This window comes from Hibiscus syriacus, unplaced genomic scaffold, assembly GCF_006381635.1.
Source record: "Hibiscus syriacus cultivar Baekdansim isolate YM2019G1 unplaced genomic scaffold, ASM638163v2 tig00000773_pilon, whole genome shotgun sequence".
Taxonomy (NCBI): Eukaryota; Viridiplantae; Streptophyta; class Magnoliopsida; order Malvales; family Malvaceae; genus Hibiscus; species Hibiscus syriacus.
In genome coordinates, this window is record NW_024061823.1 from 1317805 (window position 1) to 1341131 (window position 23327).

Here is a 23327-nt window from a genome sequence, read left to right on the forward strand (position 1 = left end):
AAATACTGTGAACACCATAAACAAAAGGGGCACGAGTCGAACCAATACATGTAAAAGGACACAGTGGAGGAAGCAGTAAGAAACGACACGTTGGATACGGAGTAGAAGACTTGTTTGAGGAATGATGGACTGATCTCCGATGCTGAACCGCCAGAGAAAGTTCCCCATCAAGTATGGGTCACAACCTCTTTATAAATATGTCTACATACTGTATGACTTTAATCTATGATGTCATGTGCTATCTTCGTCGGAACATGCCAAACCAAGGGTTTATGTTTCAACAACTAATACACTCTGATAGTGGATTTTGATACCTCAAAAGTCGTATCTTTCGTTGCATCCTTCAATGCCAAATACTTCCACCTTCGGTTTTCTGAGTTACGGCCCATGGTTTGAATCTGCAAAGAAGACGCACCTACGTTTTGTTGAACCAGTCTCTTGTTTCTCCTACTTGATCCCCCATTAATTCCAAGATTTTTCTACCTTTTTAAACCCCAGAGTCTGCACTTTAAATAACATTGCCAAACAACCCAGTTTCAAACAAGGTTTTGGTAATTTGGGTCTTTTTATAATTCGTCGAAAAGGTGGTAGATGGGGGAATCAGAGGTAAAGAAGATCACGAAGAGGGAGAAAATGAGGTGGAGATGAGTGACTGGAGCTTTCATTACAATTGTTCTTGCTATTGCTTTGGCTTCAAGGACTACACCAAAGATCACTCTGAGATCTGGAGAGGTTAACAAGACTTGTGAATGTTATCAGGTTTCACTCGCTCTTATATTAACTCTTCCTGTTTTGTTTGGAAGAAAAAAAAAATAAGACTTGATTGGAATGATGATCTTCTTCTTTCTTTCTTTTTTCTTTTTTTTTTACAATTGGCGTCAAATTTAACTACGCATTTCTTGCCGCTATTAAGAGGAACTTAGTGAAAAGATGCTTGGGTTGTCTCATTTTCGTTTGGAATTTCTTCCTGTGTTCGAATGAAGCCAATGCATTTCTTTGTATCTTTTACTAGAATTGCATCTGCGATTGCCTGGTTATAAGTAAAAATCATTATTCTCTTAGAGTTTCTTGAATGGATTGTGTTGCCTGTTGCCCTTCTGTTGAGTTCCTTTGTTTAGGTAGATTGATGATTGCTTGTATGACAATAATTCTTTTCTTGCATTTTTGCAGGACAAACACAGGCATAGCGGGATTGTAGAGGATTGTTGTTGTGATTATAAGACTGTTGACCATGTTAATGGTGAAGTATTACATCCATTACTTCAAGAACTCGTCAAAACCCCTTTTTTTTTGTACTTCAAGGTTTGCTTATCGCCTGATGCCCACTGTGTAATGAAAATATTATGTGGATGGTTTATTTTATTATTTGGGAGAGAATTTTCACAAAGTTGATTCAAGAACGGGAAGGATTTCCAGTCTGAACGGTATTCATTACAGATAATTATGGAAAGCCTTCAGATAAGCAGTATGGCAAAATGACCATCTGTTTGGTAATTAGAATATTCTGTTTATGCTGTTAGAGCTTCAATTTCGATGTCTATTTATATGGTTGCGATGATTGTAGGGTGAAAAGGAAGTGACTCTAAGATCTATGCAAATTTGGAAGTCAACCATGTTTGTACAATGAAAAAGCACACTGGTTTAAGTTGTCGAGAAATGGAACTATTATGATGCTTATATGGGACGAACTTATGGCATAAGAATAGATTGTTCTTACTTGAAACCCTTTCATTTTTTATGTATCTTAGTATGACAATGTTAGTTTATATGCCGGATTTTAAATTCGTGCTCTACGTTAGGCCCCTCAACACTAGTTTTTCTATTGCCTTGGGCAGGTTAGATTGTGGTGTGATTGCCCATTTTGGCCTGATGATGGCATGTGTCGTTTCCAGGAATGTAGTGTTTGTGAATGTCCAGAAAGTGAATTCCCTAATTCATTCAAGCCCAATCATCGTGCCCTTCCATCAGATGACCTTAAGTGCCAAGAAGGAAAGCCACAGTCCGCTGTTGACCGCACACTAGATAGTAAAGCTTTTAGAGGGAGGACAGAAACAGATAACCCCTGGACGTACGATGATTAGACTGATAACTGTGACTCGGAATTTGATATGGACATTTTTGAAATTTCAGTTTGTCTCATTTTTATGTATCGGATGTTCTCTAGGTCACTGGTTCTGTCATTGAAAATCATAACTAAGTTGTTGCTCTCTTGGCAATGCTCGCTATGATAGGATTTGCAGTGAGAATTGTGGTGTTCTCACTTTTCAACATTAACACTCTAAACGGTTGATCCTGTAAGTTATTGTTCTTTGCAGCTGACATGACTTATGTGAATCTTCAACTGAACCCATAACGCTATACCGCCTACACTGGTTCATCAGCCAGAAGGATATGGGATGCTGTGTACTCAGAGAACTGTCCCGGATGTAAGTTCTCTCTGATCTTTTTCATGTGTATTTGAATGAAAGATGCCTTGGCATTTCTTGAACGAGTGGAGGCATTGGTCATTATCTCTTAACAAATTGATTTTATAATGGTAACTAAAGTTTTGAATGCCTGATGAATCTTAAATCAACATAACATGAATTGAATCTTAGCCAGTTGGAGAACTTATTAGTTACCATGGTAGACGTGTGTTTTGTTCTGTTGAGTACCCTTAATAACATTGTCCTAATGGAAGATGGGAACAGTCCAATGAGCCACCTTGCCATGGTAGGCGTTTTTTTTTTGTACTATTGAGTACACTTAATAACAGTTGTCATTAATGGAAGATTGGAAGGTACAATCTAATGAGCCACCTTTTTTAAAAAATGTTCTTTTATTCATTTGTACTCTGATATACAGATCCGACCGAAGAGTTATGCCAAGAAGAGAAAATACTGTACAAGTTGATTTCTGGTCTTCACTCATCTATTTCGGTCCATATAGCTTCTGATTATCTACTTGATGAATCCACAATTTCGGTATAAATTCCCATTTTTGTGTCACCCAGTACTCATCTTGTGCTTGTTTATGAACCTGATTCCATAGGTGCATTATAATGTTACAGAGACCTAACATTGTTTATTTATCTTCCTTATTTCAGTGGGGCCGCAATCTCGAAATACTGTATGATAGGGTTTTACAATATCCAGATCGAGTTGAAAACTTGTACTTTGCATTCCTCTTTGTTCTCCGAGCTGTGACAAAGGTGAGTAGCATGAGTACTCAAGTAATCTACTTGGGTAGGGTACTTGAGGAGCCTAGCATAAAACTAGGCGAAAACAAAAGTACATGTTGAGCAAGTACTTGATAAATCTCTATTCACTTGCCCGCTTTGATGCATTTCAGGCAGCTGAGTACTTGGAACAAGCTGAATATGATACAGGTAATCCAACCGACGACCTAAGGACGCAATCCCTAATGAAGAAATTACTTTATGATCCAAAATTGCAAGCTGCATGCCCTTTGATTAAGCTAAATTGTGGAAAGGACAAAGAGGACCAGAACTGAAACATAAAATACAAGCACAATTCAAAAATATCAGGTTTGTCCAATTTCATTTTTGGTTATGCATGTCTAAACATATTTACTTGAAACATGTTTGTGTTGGTACATTAAGCATGTCTAAATTTGCTCAGAACAGAACATTCTCAAGAAGAAATGAAATCTGAAATTGTACTTCAACCTCTCTCCGTACCCCTGGCTGAAAACTTTGAGAAACTGTTTCATCTTCTCTTTTATTGTTACCATTGATTTTGGAAATGATGTAATAATTTCCATTGGTTTTGTAGTGCGGTGATGGACCGTGTAGGGTGCGAAAAATGTCGACTTCGGGGAAAGCTTCAGGTTTCTTGTCTTGGAACTGCATTGAAGATTCTGTTCTCTGTTAATGGTGAGGAGAACTTGATTCAGACAGTAAGTACCCTTCCCCTTTTGTAGCGTTCAATTTTCAGTTCTAATTCCGTTCTATATTATGCATTCGGATTTTGCCATTATGAAGAAGGCTTTTGCTTGTATTCCATATTGTGGGGTATCTATCTTTCTGTAAGCAGCTAGTTTGTAAGCATACATAACTGTGTAAGGTACACATTTTATGCATAGAACTTTTCATTCAGACTAGAGTTCTATTTATCGACCCCCAGTTGCATATGCAAAGAAATGAAGTCATCGCCCTAATGAATCTACTCAATCGACTATCGGAGTCTGTAAAATTTGTGCACGAAATGGGACCGGCAGCTGAAAGACTCGTCGGAGGAAATAAGCACTCTCCCAGTAGGTTGAATAGCCTAGTGCAGAGGATATGGGCATCAATTTGAAGGTGATGACATCAAAAGGTTGAGAAATTCAACTCCAAAGAAGCACACAGAGTTTTTGTCATAGTTGCAGATTATGAAATCTGATGTATTTGACGAAGAATTGATGAGTTTATTGAAAGTTAATCATATAATCACCTTAATTACAATTTGCAAAAGCGTTGACTAAAACTTTATCAGTCAACGCATTCTCTATATTTCATTGCTACTATTCAACAAAGAAAATCAGTCAGATGGGTGAATATTAGATAAATAAAGGAAGAATGGACTTGAATAGAAAGTTACAACTGACATCCTACTATTGGTTAATTGAAAAAAAATGAAAATTGGATTAAATTGATAAAAGTATAAAGATTATGGATTAAATATGTTATTATGTCGATTATTAAACTACCATTTCACTCTTCTGTTAACAAATTAATAGCACAGTAACTTAAACAACTTACCTTGATAAATCAAGTGACGTAAAAATAATATTTTAATTTAATGATCAAAACAATTTAACTAATAGTTAAATATGAATATAATTATTATTAAAGTCAAATAATTATAGATGTAGTTTATCATTAAAATAATTAAAGAAAAATAATTTGAGTTGATATTATCGTTAACTACAAATTAAATAGAAAAATAATATTATTCTGAACTACATTTGTTGAATTGTTTACAAAATAAAAAATAATTATCAAAATTTTTTAAAAAATAGTTAAAACTAATAAAGAACTTAAATAAAAAACAAAACAAAATTTAAATAAACTCGCACAAATAATAAACATAACTTGTTATTATACAAAAGGGTAAATTACAAATTTCGTACTCAGTTTTACTCTCTCTCCTATTTTGCTCATTGAACTTTAAAAGTTTTCACTTTCTTCACTGAACTTAATACATTAGGTTTTTTTTACTGAACTTTACTCTTTTTCTTATTTTGGTCACTTAGCCGTTAAATAGTGAACGGCGTTAAAAACGCCGTTAAAAAAAATAAAATTTTCACACAAATGACATATTTTTGCATCTATATAACAGTCTATTTTAACGCTATTAACTATTTAATGGCTACGTGCCCAAAAAATCAATTGTATTAAGTTCAATGAAAATATTGAAAAGATTTAAAATACACTGAGTGAAATAAGAGAGAGAGTAAAGTTTATTTACCAAATATGCAATTTACTCTCATATCCTTCGTAGATTGTTTCCTAACATACTTTGAAGTCTTTCCCGAAGTAAAAGGAATTAAAATCAGAAGCATTAAATAAGATTTTTGAGTTTATTTTTCAACAATTTTTCGCTATATCAGTGGCAAATCTTGTTCGTAATGTTAAAGAAGAGTGTGTTCATCTCTTGAACAAATAACCCAAGCTTCTTCAATGGCGAGAAGGACAAGTTTTTTCAAGATTTTAATCTTCGACTTCCTTACACGGCTGGTAATTCACCATCCTTTTCATGTCTATTATCTTCTCGCCGCCATTGTTAACTGGACTTTTTCCTTTTTGTTTCTATGTAGATTAGGGTTTTCTTAAGAGATTATCGTACTAGTATAATCTTATTTATAATCAGGAACGAACACATGATTTTATGTCAGGATTTACAAATTTGTTAGTTATAATAAAACTCTAAAAGATTGCTAGATTAAATCATTTGATCGCACCCCCTCAGTCTATCCATGTTTATACTGTTTTGTTTTGTAGCACAACTTAATGTTTAAGTAATTTATGTTAATTACTTGTAATTAAATCTCATGATTTTGTTTGATAGAGGATCCCACCAGCTTTTTTAAAGAACCTGGAGGAGAATCTCCTTGAGAAATTGCCTCAAGAGTCGGAACTTGAAACATGTGATGGGAGAGCTTGGCATGTTGATGTTGAAAAGATTGATGATAATTTATGTTTCAACAATGGTTGGAAGCAATTCGTGCAACAAAACTCTCTAGAGAAGGGAGACCTCATAGTTTTCAGCTACCATGGCAATTTCAGATTCAAACTCGAAATTTATGGGAGAAATTGCTGCAGAAAAAGGGTAGAAACGTTGAGAAAGAATGAGAGGAAAACAACAGCAGCCAAACCAGTCCCTGCATATCGACCGAGACCGATCCGAAATGTTCGGAGAAAGAATCTTGGAAACTTGAGTCATGTGCAGAGAAGAGGTGAAGGGAGATCCAAAGTGTTTAATGAGTGTTCAGGTGGGAAAAATGTTGAGTATATAGAAATATCTGATAGTGATGATGAGGAAAGCTTGTTTGGTCAAAGGGAAAATATGAAGGAAAGCAGTGGACTTGAAATTGCCCAAAATTACAGCTCCAAATATCCATCCTTCAAAGTTACCATGCCACATTCTTACGTGAACAGATATTCTGTGGTAAGTTCATACATGTCTCTGTGTTGGTTTGGTTTAATCTGTCTGGTAATTGAAAACACTTGTTTCTAAATACAGAATGTGCCGAGAAAATTCATGAGGGACAATGACTTGAAACGAACAGCGATGACAATAAAACTCGAGGTTTCAGATAAAACATGGCTTGTGAATATGTCCAATCATCGACGATTTGCTAGATTTTGCTTCGGCTGGGCCGATTTTGCCAAGGATAATCGGCTGCAAGAACAGGACGTTTGCCTGTTTGAATTGATCGATCGTAATGATGCACGTTTTCGAGTTACTATCCTCCCGAACATCGCCTGAGATGGTTCGATCCATGGAATCTTACCTGGAAAACTGGTCTTTATCGACTTTAGCTGTCTTCTTCGCATGCATGCATGGTTTATATTTACCAGCACTCATTCATCTTGAACTTACTCTAAGGAACTCATTATGTATGAGATTAGGCTTGAATCTTACAAATTACTCATATAATCTTTGATTATAAATTACTCATATAATTATTGTGACTTGATGATGGATGGAATAATCTATTAACAATAACCATATAATATATAATATTTTACTTACAAATTGATTAACTATGATCACATCTAAATCAAGCTTATAGATTTCACTATTGTGTAAATTTGAGAGAATCCGGAATTGGATGATGTAAGACTGTGTTCACACATCTATCTAGAAAGTTAATCGTTCACACATGAACTGATCTAGATTTTTGTTTGACCAATGATATCTCAAAACTTAACCCATAGTAATAATAATAATAACAAAGTAAAGGTAACGTTAGTAATTATGTAGTTTACCTACAAATAAATAAAGGAGATCTTCTTGAAGGGTTGTCAAATCCTATTTTAGTCAGAACTTGCCAACCAACTTCCTGTCTTTTTCGTTTTCTTTTCTTTATTTTACGCAGTGGAAAGTCCGAACAACTTGTTCATCTCCCCCTACATAAATCCCCTTAATTTACACAAAACAATCAGTTGAAACATATTAATCTCCTTCAATCACCAAAAGTCCAATCTTTATAATCATTTATCGATATGATGAAAGTGGTGGGATACGAGCAAAGCTGGGGTGAAGTGGCACCATCCCCTCTCATTAATCCCAGGAAATCTTCAACGTGTCCAAGGTTAGAGACCATATTGGAAGAAGGGTGTGAGGATCATGCAGATTTTCCCCAGAAATTAATGGTTGTTCTTCCCCTGGTGTTGTCTACGGCTGTCAATTTCTTGCTAAACAAGGATTTGACTCTTTGTGCTCGAGAAGGGATACGAGGGAAACAAAGCACTGGGTTTCGTGTTGATGCTCTTTCAATTTTATGGTTTTCTTTGCTCGAAAGATCGATGCTTTAAAGGTTTAAGAGTTTTGAGTTGATGATAAGAAGCCTGGAAAATGGAAGAAGCTCTATACTAAAGAGATATTAATGTTGAATAAGTTTATGGCATTGTAATATGTGAATATAAGAAGGATGGGGCACGTATTTCGGGTAATTTCTCTTTGCAATGTCAAAATTTTGTATGTAATTTTTTATTATATAAATCCAACATCTGCCAGTTTCTCTGGTTTTGTAAAGCTCTTGTTTCCTATAGTTTTTAAATGTTCTTTTTAGAAATATTTGATTGAAATATATTGAAGAATTTAATGCCAATATTGGTATCATCCACCAAAATTTTCCTTTTTCTTTTTGCTTCGGTTCTATTTGCATTCAACCACCTGCCAACAAATCTACTTGACATCCTAAGACTAGGCTTCTTTTTAGAGTACTAAAACAAAAATGAACCGACAACCGTATGCTCCGGTCAAACCTCCCTCGTCTCTAAGCAACACAAATGCACATTGCCCTTAGCCTGCACCACAACCCTCTGCCTCAACCTATTCACCCAAATACTAAACACCACACAACACAAAATCCCTTATGTTGCATTCAAGAATTTAAATTGTGGTTGATCACGTTGTATTTATCATGGTTGTCAATATAATATATATTATTGTCATCATTGCAATCATGAATTTTTTAAATTCACACAATTTATTCTAAAACGTAATAATTATAATTATAAACAGTCACTTATGATTATTTTTAGAGTGCTTTCTAACAATTTTTTTAATTTTTTAGGATAAACTAGAGAATTTGTCACTTTCGTTTGAGTTTTATAAGTTTTTCCTCACTGAATTAAAAAAACGTAAGATTTGGTCACTTTCATTTTGTTTTAATTAAGATGTGGTCACTGATGTTTAACTATCGTTAAACATTTAACGGTTTGTTGATGTGGCACAATAAATTAATAAAATTAAAATTACATCATTTTCATATAGATTATACGTGGTTTAAGTTTTACTTGTTTTCATTTCATATTTATACACTTTTGCTCACTAAATTTGAAAACATAAGTTTTGTTCACTTACATTATCGTTTTATTAAGTTTTGGTCACTTGGACGTTGAATGTCGATAGTTTGATGATGTGTCTTGTTAGTAAAATGATTTAATTTTTATTTAAACCCCTACACTTTAGATAGAACATTGATTATGGCTATTTTTTAAATTCAAATTAGTTTAGGAAAAACATTTTAATTTATCCATTTTTAATAGGTTTTATTCCCTATCGCATTGTAGTTCATCTTCTCATTGCTTCTTCTTCAAACATCTTTGCTCCATTTGCCTTCTTTCAATGACTCATGCTGCATTTCAAGAATAATGAAAGATTTTCAACTTCCAATATAAACATGTAATAACACAAGTTTAGATGAGAGGGTAGGCATCTAGAGATAAAATGAAGCTGGGTAATCTCAGTTATACAAACTAATTCAATTTCCAAATGTTGAGATTGCAGAATGCCAAATCCTGTTGGTTATATCCCATATTGGGAGGGTAAACCCCTTTGGAAGGGTATTTAAAGGATCTCTCTTACCCTCATTTACTGAATGTGGTTAGATGACTCCCTCACACGAGCACCGTCACCTGCCACTATCATCTTTCTGGTCGGCTCGGTTCAGTTTGATTTTGTTTGTGATCGTGGTAATACGTATCTTCACACGTTAGCACGCGTTCTATCTTTTTATAAATATAAGAAAGAATTTCTTTGAAACTAAAACTAAAATAAGAATTTTTAAAATATATTTATAGGCAAAATAAATTTTTAAATTGGTCAAATTAATTGTTGGAATTATCTTTCCGATGGCTGGTATTATGAAAATCTGAAAATTAATTTGTTGTATTTTAAAAGTTGTGCTAACTGTTAATTTTGTATGTTGACTTTCCACAGTTTGAACCAAGATGGTTTTGGGGCTAGTCTCGAATATTTATCATATAACACAATAACTTAATTTTTGAGGTTTGATTTCAACAATTTGTTTTACTGATTTAAAAGTTCTCTCAACAGCTAATTTGTGAATGAACATGGACATCTTCAGCCAGCTATGATAGAATATTTATAGAATTTAATCAACTGTTAATTTTTCACAATTAAACCAATTATTTATTACTAATTTATTTTTACAATTTTATCCTCTTATGTAAGCCTATAAATAGAGAACTTTTCAGAATTCTCAAATAATGTAAAACCCAAAGCATTCTTTCATTTTCTAAATCCTCTTAATAGTTTCTTTTGATTTCGGTGAGAAGGGCAATTCCACCATTGCCCACTCAAATCTTTGAGTGTAGGATTATTTGAAACTATCGTGTTAACCTTAGGGGACATACGCCTACTGCAACGATTACACTTATCGAGGTAAAATTGTTTCTAAGGTATTGGTTTCCTACCACGAGATGGTTTATTTCTTGCTATTTATTTTATTTTTTATTATTATCTAGTCAATGCTAATGATTCTATTTTGCAATATATTGTCCAACAATTTAGAAACAAATTCATTAGTAGTAAAATATCGAACTCCATTGCTATGCTTGTTCCTAACCTATCCAAGCTTGACAATCTTGATGTGAAAAATTATCAAAGGTAGTCCCAAAGGATATTAATTTTCTTGGAACAACACGACCTTGACTATGCATTGTTAAAGCCAGCGCCCCAATTGTTACAACCCCAACCCGTATCCGACTCGGATACACATATGAGGTGTCACGTTGACTTTTCAAATCGTATACTTTTGAAAGATAGTTGAAAATTTAAACTTTTATTTATATAAAAGTGGTGGAATCCTTTGATCAAAGTATAGAAAGAAAATTCAAATTCCAACCGAAAGTAAAATACTTATTAATTTACATAAATACAGTAAAGTTCGTTTACAAAAATGGTCATAGCATATACAATTTATCCTTTAATTACATGCCAGCCATATTTAATACAACAAAACACATACTGCTAAATCTTTTTTGATCTGATCTTCAAAAGGCTTATGTTGTCTTGACTCCTAACTTTAATCTTCTTCCTTCTCCGAACCTACGTGTGAAACACTCACACGCTAAGTCGTTGACTTAGTGAGGCATATAAAATGTATCATAAAATATTACATTATTTAATCATATCCTAAACATTTCATGCAATCATGTAAAGAAACATGGAAGACATAATATAACGAAAACACATATATGCACGCGCGCGCGCACACACACACACACATACACATATCATCCTCATCATCATCACCATCGTTATCAACATCATTATCATTATCAATATTTGTTCTCATCATCATTATCATTATCAACATCATTTACTATCCATTTATATAATTTCTTTTAATAGCCCATGTTTATCATTGAGAACTTAAGGTATGTGAGTGCATTGAGGTTCTGCACAAATGTTGTCACCATAGCTCGTAAAAATTGCACTGAAGTGCTGCGTAGAAATTGCACTGAAGTGCCAGATAGAAATGTACCGAAGGACCACATAGTATTGTCCCAAAGGACCGCGTAGAAATGTCCTGAAGGTCCACGTAGAATTGTCCCGAAGGACCGCGTAGAACCTCGACTCTTGGCATGCCAATTATACCCTCAGCTCTCATATCGCATACTATGGGCTTTACCATTTATATCATTTTATATAGCTTATCACATTGGCATGTATTCACATATACCATTTTCACATTTCACATATTCATATAATCACGTAGTTCAATATCACATAGACATATAAGCACATAGATCCTTATCACATAGCTTATAACACATGTTCATATAATCACTTAGGTTAATAAGACATAACTTATATCATATTCTCATATAATCACATAGATCACATAACACATAAATTATGGTCACATAAAATATATCAGATTTTTCAGGTATCACATAAGTAAATGTCACATAGCTTATTTTACCTTTTCATGTAATCACATAGACCAAGTAGAACAGTACATATAACACATAGACATTTCCTTATATTCCGGTACACATAGAAATCATATCACATCATACTAGTATTCATAAATTATAAAATCCAAATATTGGAAATAGACTCATTGCAAGTCTTATTTCCCTAATCACCATATATTATGGTAGTATGCACTCACCTTGGTCTCACTAGTCAAAACAAAATACTTATAACTCTTGCACACTCTTATAAGTTCGAACCGTCCGGAACTTGCCTTCGTTCAATATCAACACAATAATATGATTAGTATAAATATCGTAATTCATATCACTATAATAAATCCTTAATAACATAAGCTAAACGAATCGCTTAATTCACCATTTCACTTTGAATAGTATCGGTACCCAAGGTATAGTACTGATACTTCCCTATTGTTGTATCAATACTATACTTCAGTATCGATACCCTTTATACATTCTGAAATTCATCCTTAAGAAAGGAAGCGATACTTAAACATTGGTATCGATACCCTTGGTATCGATGCTACTAATTCGGTATTGATACTCTTTGAAGAATTCATCTAATTCTACCTTATGGTATCGATACTGTTCATCCAGTATTGATACCCAGACCAAGATATCACTTATTTTTTCCTTGAAGTATCGGTACTATTCATCAAGTACCGATACCTCTTGCAAAAAATTTACTCGTTTTAACCCAAAAATTTACCTAAACTTATATAAACTTCATACTTTTAAGTCATTTCAACCCTTAAAACTTAATTTCACTTATTAGAACTAACTTATATTAATTTAACTCACTTAAACATCCAAAATCCCACAGTATGACTTGAAACTAAAAATCTTACTAACTATTCCACATGTTCCAAATCCTATTCCAACACTTTAGATTTCTTATTTCAACTTATGACAAGTCAAAACTCATTTAAAATTCATTTACTAACTCTTTCTCAATAATTCACTCAAAAACCCTTTTTACTTAATTACCCATAACTTATCCATCTTTTAATTTTTACTTCTCTTTAATCTTCCTTAACCGTTCCTAATACCCCAAGAATCAAAACCAACTTAAAAATTCAAGAAATAATCATCTGGAAAAATTCTTACCTTAACCAAGCACTCACGGTGGAAGAAGAAGAAGAAGAAGAAACTAAGTTTCTAGATTTTTCTTTTCTTTACTCATATACTTCACGTGCTTATATAATACCCCACAAATAAATTTTAAATTTATTAATTGCCAAAAGAACAAAATGCCCCTTCCTCTTTTAATATTTGCTAAACAATCGTTCACAAAAATATTCCAAATAAATCTTAAACTTTTCAATTTATCTAAATTGACCACAAAATTTTAAAATCTTACACTTTGGTAACTAGCCCAGAGTTTTGGGATGTTACACCAACCCACTTTATCCTCCTTAGAGTCACCTTTAATGTTGTCGGAGGTGACTCAACTCTTACTCCTTCCAATGAAGTCTTTCTATCTATAGTTGTTGTTGTTGTCCTTCTCATTCTTCCTTAGAGATGTACAAAAAGGATAAAAAGACTATTTGTGGTTTTCTCTTAAGTAACATGTTGAACAAACATTTTGACATGTTTTTTAAGGAGAAAAGTGCAAAGGTAATATGGGACACACTAGAGAAGAAGTATGGAGATAATGATGCTGGGATAAAGAAGTATGTGTTGGGCGAATGGCTTAAATTCTAGATATCTAACGAAAAGTCGATCCCATGGCTATGAATAGCTAGTTTCTGACATCCTAGCCAAGGGCATGAAGATGTGCGAAGTACTATAAGCAAATGGTCTCATCGAAAAGTTACCCAAATTCTGGTCCGACTATCACAACTCTCTAACCAACAGAAGAGAATGTTCACAATAGAAGAGCTAGTGTGCCATATGAAAATAGAGGAAGCTAACCAAATCAAGGAAAAGTTAACTTCTTATAGTAATATTTATTTTAAGGTTAATCTAGTTGAATATGGGTCTGCCTCATGGTCCAAGTTTAATAAGCCCAAAGCACAAGGTGACTAAAAACGAAAGGTCAAAGCCTAGAAAATTGTCAACTTCAAAAAGTCGAAGAAGAAGGCTCCACCAAAACCTTTCAACTGTTATGTGTGTGGATGGGTCGCAAAGTCTACCAGTGCCAACAATGATCAGACCACCAGAATGAGAACAAACCGCAACTGAACATTGTTGAGAATGCTAATAATGTCATAGCAGTAGTGGTTTCTGAAGTCAACCTGGTGGAGAACAATGCTGAATAGATCATTGATACTATAACTTTCAAACATTTTTGTTCCAAACGAGAACTGTCCACTGAGTTCGAGGATATGAAGAACTATGAAAAAGTGTACATGGGGAACTCTAGTACCTCTGAAGTGCTAGGAAAAGGGAAGGTTTTACTAAAGCTGGTTTTTGGTAAAACCTTAACCTTAAATAATGTTCTGTATGTACCTAGCCTGCATAGAAATCTGATTAGTGGTGGGTTACTGAATAAGGCAAGCATCAAACTAATTTTTGTAGCAGATAACTCATACTATCTTGGAATGGTGATTATGTAGGGAAAGTTATTTGAACAGAGGTTTAATTGTAATCTAAACCCAGTTTAATGAAAGTAATTAAACCACTACTTCTGATTATATTGTTGAGGCTCTTGACATGTGTTATGCTAGATTAGGACATGTGAACATTCACTCTCTTAAGAAACTCATTAAAATGGATTTACTTCCTAATCTAGATGAGAATAGCTTTAACAAATGTGAAATTTGTGTAGAAGCCAAGCATGCTAGACTTTCATTCAAAATTGTTTTTAATAGAAAGATTAAAGTGTTAGAACTTCTTCAGACTGATATAGTGTACTTTAGAAACTCTAAAAGTTATGGAGATAAACACTACTATATAATCTTTGTAGATGACTTTTCAATATATACAAAGACATATCTCCTTAGAACTAAAGATGAAATTGAGAACTTGTTTCTTATTTATACGGCAGAAGTTGAAAATTAGTTTGATAGGAAAATAAAATGACTTAGGTATGATAAAGTGGTGAATACGTATTTAAATTTCTGAAATATGTAACACCTTTAACCCGTATATATCCCTAGATATGAGTCAAAGACGTCACACTACATTTACAACCATTCTACAGTAGAAAACCATTACAAATTTGAACCTTTAAATTGTTTCCAATTTAATTTTTCCAATAAAATAATTTAAATCGCGTAACATCAAAAATATAATATTTAAACATTCAAATCGATACCAGTTTCAGGAAGCAACTTGATAATTTAATGTTGTTTCATATTATAAAATAAACTGCCTAAAAATTGGCTAATTTAAAATTCATTTCGATATTATATAAATTATAAGTTAATAAACTATTATTTATTCATTATACTAGTTTTATCTTCCACTATTTATACTAGGTTTGTATTATTATTATTATTATTATTCAAACCAGTTTAAAAAATAATAATAACCAAACCTATTATAACTTTTGTTGTGCTTAACCATATATACGAGCTAATTTATTTCATATACATCTTATTTCTTTTAGGGCACATAGTCAAAATATTTCATATACCTCGGAGATAAATTCTTTCTTTAACTCCTTGTTATTTTGTATATACTTTACCTTTATGATATAAACATCTCTTCAACTTAACTTTAAAATCTTTAATTCTATCTTCGTTTCCTTGATCCATTCTTGCAATGTACTTTTCATCTTATTTCATTGACCATCTAGCGTTTTCAAAACTTTCAATGCAGAAAAGTCTTTCGATATAACGTATCAGCTTCCACACTAGTCTTTCCCGGACGATAGTTGATATCTATCTTATAATCTTTAAGAAATCCAATTCTTCTCTTTTATCTCAAATACAACTTCTTTTGATTTAATCAATACTTCGAACTTTCATTTCTTCATGAACCCTAATCATGAATTTCATCATCAAAACATGTTTTCCATAAACAAGTTATACCAAATGATAAAGAATTTCAAGTAGATTAATTCTCTATCTACAAGCTTAATCCTAAAATCAATCAAATAATCTTAAAAATAAAATTAAAAAGCTCCCTTTACCTTAAATGGAAATGACTGTTGGTTGAGGAGGAAGAAGCTGAAATTTTCATATTTTTCCACAATTTATCACTTAATACACATGGCATTATAAGAATTAAATGAATTTAAAATTCATTTAAATTTAGTTTACCATTGTGTCATTAATGAAACTTGATAATTTTTAAACATTTCATTGCAATATCTTCCATTTTAATATTCCAAAGTCAAAGATGAACCAACAAAAATTGACTTCCCGCCTTTGTCCATGCAATTTTCAAAAAATGTAATTTAGTCACCTAATTTCACAATTTTGTGGAAAATTGATCTTAATTCCACTGATCCATGTTAAATTCACTGTTCTAAATTATGGAAATAATATTTATAACATTTTCCCATCATCCTTCAAATTTTCATGAAATTTCGGTTCTATCCGATTATTCGAATTCTTATTGATCTTTATTGTCTGATATCTTTTAATACAAATCCCGAATCAAAATTCTAATTCCCATGAAAACATAAATATCATAATAAAATATTTATTTATGGGCCAAAATATATAACTTTTAAAAATCATATTTTTGGTCCCTAAACTTTTACAAAGCTTATGCTTTAGCCATTAATCTTTCAAAACCTATATTTTGGTCACTAGCCAAAATTTGGGGTATTAAAAAAGATGTGTGTGAAAAGAATGACATTATTCATGAAACTTCAGCTCCCTAATTTCCTCAACATAATGAGATAGCTGAGAGGAAAAACAAAACCTTAAAGAAGATAATGAAATATTTACTCTTAAGTTCTGGGTCATCCGATAACATGTGGGGGGAAGCCATTTTGTCAGCAAATCACATTTTAAACCGAGTACCACATAAGAAATTAGACTGAACCCATACTAGTTATGCAAAGGTTATGCACCTAATTTGTAATACCTGAAAATGTGGGGGTGTCTAGCAAAAGCAGGTTTGCCTAACTTCAAGAAGTCCACCATCAGTCCCAAAACCGTTGATGCATTGTTTATCGAGTATGCTTCAATAGTTTCGCATACAAACTCATGTAAATGCATGATTTCTCTATTTGTGAATCTAGGGATGATGTGTTTTTTTTGTATAACTATTGATATATGATCTATTAATCGACTAATCCATAGGAAAAGACGACCCTCTTAACCCATTTTATTTCATTCGCAAACGCCATGATTCAAAGCTCTGACCTTGTTTAAGAGATCTAATATCCCATCCCACTAGACCAATTGATTGTTGGTGAGAGATGTAATCCTTTTATAGTCTATGTAACTTTTGAGGTTTATATTACATAGTTTTTTTTTGGGTTATAAAACATTTAGGTCAGGGGTGGCTCCCCTAGTTCATGGTCAGGACATACCTAAGACTCAATTGGATTTGCATAGGAATTTACATATTGCCCACTAAGAGTGGCGGTGGTAGAATTCGAACTTGACCTACCCAAATTCATGAATACCAACCACTTGTGCGAACACACATTTATGATTACGTAGCTTCTCTGTTACCTTGTTCTTCTTTTTTGTCGAAGTAGGCAAAATTCTAAATCTCACCTCTTACCCATATCTTATATTTTTATTGATCACATATCAATTATTTTTCACTCACAAATTCATAATATAGTAAAAATTAAATAAATTGAACCCTCTGATAACCTTAGCCGACAAAAGAAAACTCTGACCCATCATGAAAAATGACCTTCAAATAGGATCCAAAAGTGCATGAGGAATGAAACCTCGCAGAAGCACCAATGCTCTTATTCAAACGACAAAAAAATGAGAGGAAATCAGTCCCCAACCCACAAAGACAATATTAGCGAAAAGAGAAAAGAAGGATTGGAAAGGGCAGAGCGACGCCGTAGCCATCGGGAGAAGGACCTCCAAAGAAAATATTGAAATAAGTTTTTAGACCTATATTTTCACAAACATGGAGTGATATGATCGCCAATAGCAAAAGACCCGGAGAAGTACCCAAGTGGCCCCATCACACAAGCAAGGGCTAAGGAGTTTTAAGCAGCCATGGAGAATATGTTTACATCAAGTTTGGAACGTGATGAAGGAAGGATAATAAGGGAGGACAACTTTACATTTCTTATGCATGAATTTGCATGAGAATTTAAAGTTTGCATAACATTCATTGCATTTAATAAGTGTGTTGTTCATTCAAGCATGCATTGCATTTAAATCATCTAGTTCCTTTAGGGAAGTAGTTCATTAATTAAACTAGTTCATTTATTAAATTAACTCTTAATTGTTTCATGCATGTTTTCAATTAAAAATTGAATAAAGTTCACCTTTGTGTCTAGGTGCATGAGAGAAGTTGATTGGTTTCATCATATGCAAGAATGTTAGTCAGAATGTCTTCTAATTCTGGATGCGATACAGATGTGTTTGGTTCTGGAAATCAATTGGAAATTATTCCTCTATCTCTTATCTTTCCAATGCCTTTTTAATCACCTTAATCCGATAGCGGGAGCTTGAGATATGATCGATTTATTGAAGACAGTGCAGGCTGAAATTTTGTTACGGGAATTTTATGCATGGATGATTTGGATGAGTTTGAGCCAAGGGAGAGTCTTTTCAACTTCAGCCAAGTGACAAGCCATTGAAGGACTCTTAATTCACCCATTAAAGGCATTCAAATCTGATTGTTATCATCTAAGTTCAAGGGATGTTCATATTCTTCAAGGGAGCATGCAATGAAGGGTGATTTAATTCACATGTTAAGACAATTTTCAGCATGGAATAGCAAGAGTATTCCACCCCTTGGACGAAATTAAGACCAAATTCAGCTTCAAATTGTCTAGATTCGTCCTCAAAATGATCTAGAATATTCGGCCAACCTTGAAGATAAGAAGACAAAGCATTCAAGTGCCTTTTATTGCTAAATTGATGAGAATGTTTTCATCTTTTGAGTCTTTTCATATGCTGCTTAGAAACACTATAAATAGGCACCTTTGGGATCATTTGTAGACACAAATTTGAATATATAAAACATCTTTGAGAGTTTTCTTTCATTCTTGTTCTCTTGTAGAACTTTATCGGCTTCAAGATAGTCTTGTAGTCTTCATCCATTTCCTTTTGTTATATTGTTGGTTCCTAGCTCATCTATAGCTAGTGGGTCACGTTCCATACCCTACCATTTCGATTCCATCTTTTTATATTGTTGGTTCTTAGCTCCAAATAGCTAACGGGTCACAATCTACTTTAACCTTACAACACTTACCACGACAACCCCATTTACCACGACAACACCATTCATATTTCACCATCTATTTTCATTATCATTAAACCACAACAACCATCACTCTTTAATCACCTTAAATAACTTACTTATTCTTTTCATTCCATCATTTCAATTATTATTTCATATAATTTCCTTTTTATGTTTATTTTATGCAATTTCAGAGTTCAAGCTATCATTACCGGGTTTCTTACTAAAATAACGATCGGGCATTAATATATATGACTCGAAACATATAATCGAGATCATATCATTTGGCATCAGAGCTAGCCAATTCAGTAAGCTTATTGTTTCATTTTCTCTCTCCCGGGTTAGTAAAAAAATAAAAATAAAAGTAAAAAAAAATCAAAAGAAAAAAAAAACAAAAGAAAAAAAGTTTAAAAGGAGGGAGTAATTCTTTTCATCTTTAAAGAAAAAACATTTACTTCATCTTTATATTCAATTTTGTTACCTTTACTTACCATATATTTTCCTTGTAGCCAATTTCTTTTCACTATCCTTACTACCAATCCACAATTGTTTCAACCGAAGTCCACTAGACCTTGTAAGCCTTGAGGAAGTTCCCAAGAGGACTTGAAATCAAAGCACGAGTGGTAAAAGGCGAGTGATCCATGATGGTTATACCAACCGGTATACATTCACCCATGAGGCAAGGAAGATTACTTTAGCTTCACTTTCACCAAAGCAAATACATGAAGACCAAATTCAATTGAGAGGAAAATTTGAAAAAGCCAAAGAGAGAGAGACCAAAATGGAGGTAAAAGTAAAAGAGTGTGATCAAAATGAGGGAAGGAAAATTCATCATTCATTCTAAAGAGAGAGAGTTGAAAAAGTGTTTAGTGACGGAAAAGGAAGCACTTGTGCTCATGTACAAGGAATTTTTTTTGAACACTAACTACGTTGATCAAAATTTGACTGCTTTTATTGTTTCTTTATTGCAGGAGTTTGATGACCTATTTCCCGAAGAAATACCAAGTGGGTTGCCACCTATTCGTGGCATAGAACATCAAATAGACTTTTTTCCTGGTGTCGTCATTCCAAACCGACCATCATACCGAAGCAACCCCGAAGAAACTAAGGAATTACAAAGGCAAGTATCTGAGTTGATGGCAAAAGGCTACGTGAAGGAAAGCCTTAGCCCATGTGTCGTGCCGATTCTACTTGTGCCAAAGAAGGATGGAACTTGGCGCATGTGTGTGGATTGTCGAGCGGTAAACAAAATTACAATAAAGTATCGTCACCCTATTCCTCGCTTAGATGACATGTTAGATAAGCTTAGCGGTTCTAACCTCTTTTCCAAGATTGATCTTAAGAGTGATTACCAACAAATACAATGCGTGAAGGTGATGAGTGGAAAACAACATTCAAAACAAAGCAAGGCCTTTATGAGTGGTTGGTTATGCCTTTTGGCTTAACTAATGCACCAAGCACATTTATGAGGTTAATGAATCATGTTCTTAGGTCATTCTTAGGTAAGTTTTGTGTGGTTTATTTTGATGACATTCTAATATATATTAAAACCATGGAAGAACATATTCATCATTTGAGGTCAGTTGTACTTGATTTGAGGAAGGAAAAATTGTTTGTTAATTTACAAAAATGTACATTTTGTACTAATAGTGTTGTTTTTCTAGGTTTCATTCTGAGTTCTAAATGTTTGGAGGTTGACAAAGAGAAGGTTAAAGCCATTGAAGAGTGGCCACGACCAACAAGCATTTCTCAAGTTAGGAGCTTCCATGGACTTGCAAGTTTTTATCGAAGATTCGTCCCAAACTTCAGCACCATAGCCGCCCCACTAACAAGTGTTATTAAAAAGAATTCTAAATTCTTTTGGGGAGAAGATCAAGAGAATTCCTTTAATAGAATTAAAAATTGTTTAATACATGCCCCTTTAATTGCTCTACCTGATTTTAATTTAACATTTGAAATTGAATGTGATGCATCAGGTGTAGAAATTGGATCAGTCTTGTCTCAAGGTGGACGTCCTATAACATATTTTAGTGAGAAAGTAAGTAGAGCTACGCTTTATTATCCTACCTATGACAAAGAGATGTATGCTCTTGTGAGGGCAATAGAAACATGGCAACACTACCTATGGCCTAAGGAGTTCATCATTCACACCGATCATGAGGCGTTGAAACATATTCGGGGGCAGCATAAACTCAACAAAAGGCATGCCAAATGTGTAGAGTTTCTTGAAACTTTTCCATATGTTATCAAGTACAAGAAAGGTAAGGAGAATATAGTTGCCAATGCATTATCACGAAGGTATGTTCTTTTAAACACTTTGGAATCTAAGTTGTTGGGTTTTACTTTTATTAAAGAATTATATGTTTCTGACTCCGATTTGGAGAAATTTACAAAGCTTGTGAGAAAGGGACGATTGATAAATACTTTAAGCATGATGGTTTTATATTCAAGGAAGGGAGATTATGCGTCCCTCAAGGTTCCATGCGAGAATTTCTCACTAAGAAAGCCCATGGAGGAGGATTAATGGGGCATTTTGGGATAGCAAAGACTTTGGCTATACTTCAAGAACATCTATATTGACCCAAAATAAAACGAGATGTGAAAAGGTTATGTGAGCGTTGCATTACTTGCAGGAAGGCCAAATCTAAAGTCATGTCACATGGACTTTACACACCACTACCTATACCGGAAGCACCATGGATGGATATTTCAATGGATTTTGTTCTAGGGCTTCCATGCACAAATAACAACAAAGACTCCATCTTTGTAGTTGATAGATTTTCTAAAATGGCTCATTTCTTTCCCTGTGACAAAACTAATGATGCCTCACATATTGTTACTTTGTTTTTTAGGGAAATTTTTAGGCTGCATGGTATACCAAGAACTATTGTGTTTGATCGGGATGTGAATTTCTTAAGCCACTTTTGGAGAACCCTATGGAGTAAGATTGGTACTAAGCTACTATTCTCCACCACTTTCCACCTTCTAATAGATGGTCAAACTGAAGTGGTGAATCGAGTACTTTCCATGTTACTTCGATCCATCATTCGAAAGAATTTGAGAACATGGGAGAAGAGTTTACCACATGTGGAGTTTTCATACAACCGTTCACTACTATAGGGCGTACGCCTTTCAAAGTGGTGTATAGGTTCAATCCATCAACACCGATAGACTTGTTACCATTACCTGCTGATCAAATTGTGAATAAAGATGGACTTAATAAAGCTGAGTTTGTTAAGAAGCTTCATCAACATGTGAGGGAGAACATTGGAAAGCGAACTAAGAAATACGAGCAACAGGAAAATAAAGGTCGTAAGCGAATTAATTTTGAGCCAGGGGATTGGGTGTGGCTGCACATGAGGAAAGAAAGGTTTCCAACTCTACGAAAGTCCAAATTAATGCCTCGGGGACCATTCCAAATAGTCAAGAAGATCAATGACAACGCCTATCAATTAGATCTTCCAGGTGAGTTTAATGTCAGTGCAACCTTTAATGTTGCTGACTTGTCTCCTTATGATATAGGTGACAATTTGGGGACAAATCACCTTAAAGAGGGAGGGACTGATATGATAGCCAATAGCAAAGACCCGGAGAAGTACCCAAGTGGCACCATCACACGAGAAAGGGCTAAGGAGTTTCAAGCAGCCATGGAGAATATGCTTACATCAAGTTTGGAACGTGATGGAGGAAGGATAATAAGGGAGGAACACTTTACGTTGCTTATGCATGAATTTGCATGAGAATTTAAAGTTTGCATAACATTCATTGCATTTAATAAGGGTGATGTTCATTCAAGCATGCATTGCATTTAAATCATCTAGTTCAATTAGGGAAGTATTTCATTAATTAAACTAGTTCATTAATTAAATTAACTCTTAATTGTTTCATGCATGTTTTCAATTAAAAATTGAATAAAGTTCACCTTTGTGTCTAGGCGTATGAGAGAAGTTGATTGGTTTCATCATATACAAGAATGTTAGTCAGAATGTCTTCTAATTATGGATGCGATACAGATGTGTTTGATTCTGGAAATCAATTGGAAATTATTCCTCTATCTCTTAGCTTTCCAACGCCTTTTGAATCA

The 23327-nt window shown here is 33.8% G+C and overlaps 1 protein-coding gene and 1 pseudogene across 1 annotated transcript; both read left to right on the forward strand.

Moving 5' to 3' along the window:
- Window positions 1-312: 312 nt before the first annotated feature.
- On the forward strand, window positions 313-4335 carry LOC120218241 (annotated as a pseudogene).
- A 1327-nt stretch (window positions 4336-5662) lies between these two features.
- LOC120217482 (putative B3 domain-containing protein Os03g0621600) lies at window positions 5663-6971 on the forward strand. Its single transcript, XM_039214569.1, has 3 exons — window positions 5663-5719; window positions 6051-6650; window positions 6726-6971. Exons 1-3 carry the CDS (start codon window positions 5663-5665, stop codon window positions 6969-6971), a joined length of 903 nt encoding a protein of 300 aa, XP_039070500.1.
- Window positions 6972-23327: the final 16356 nt, after the last annotated feature.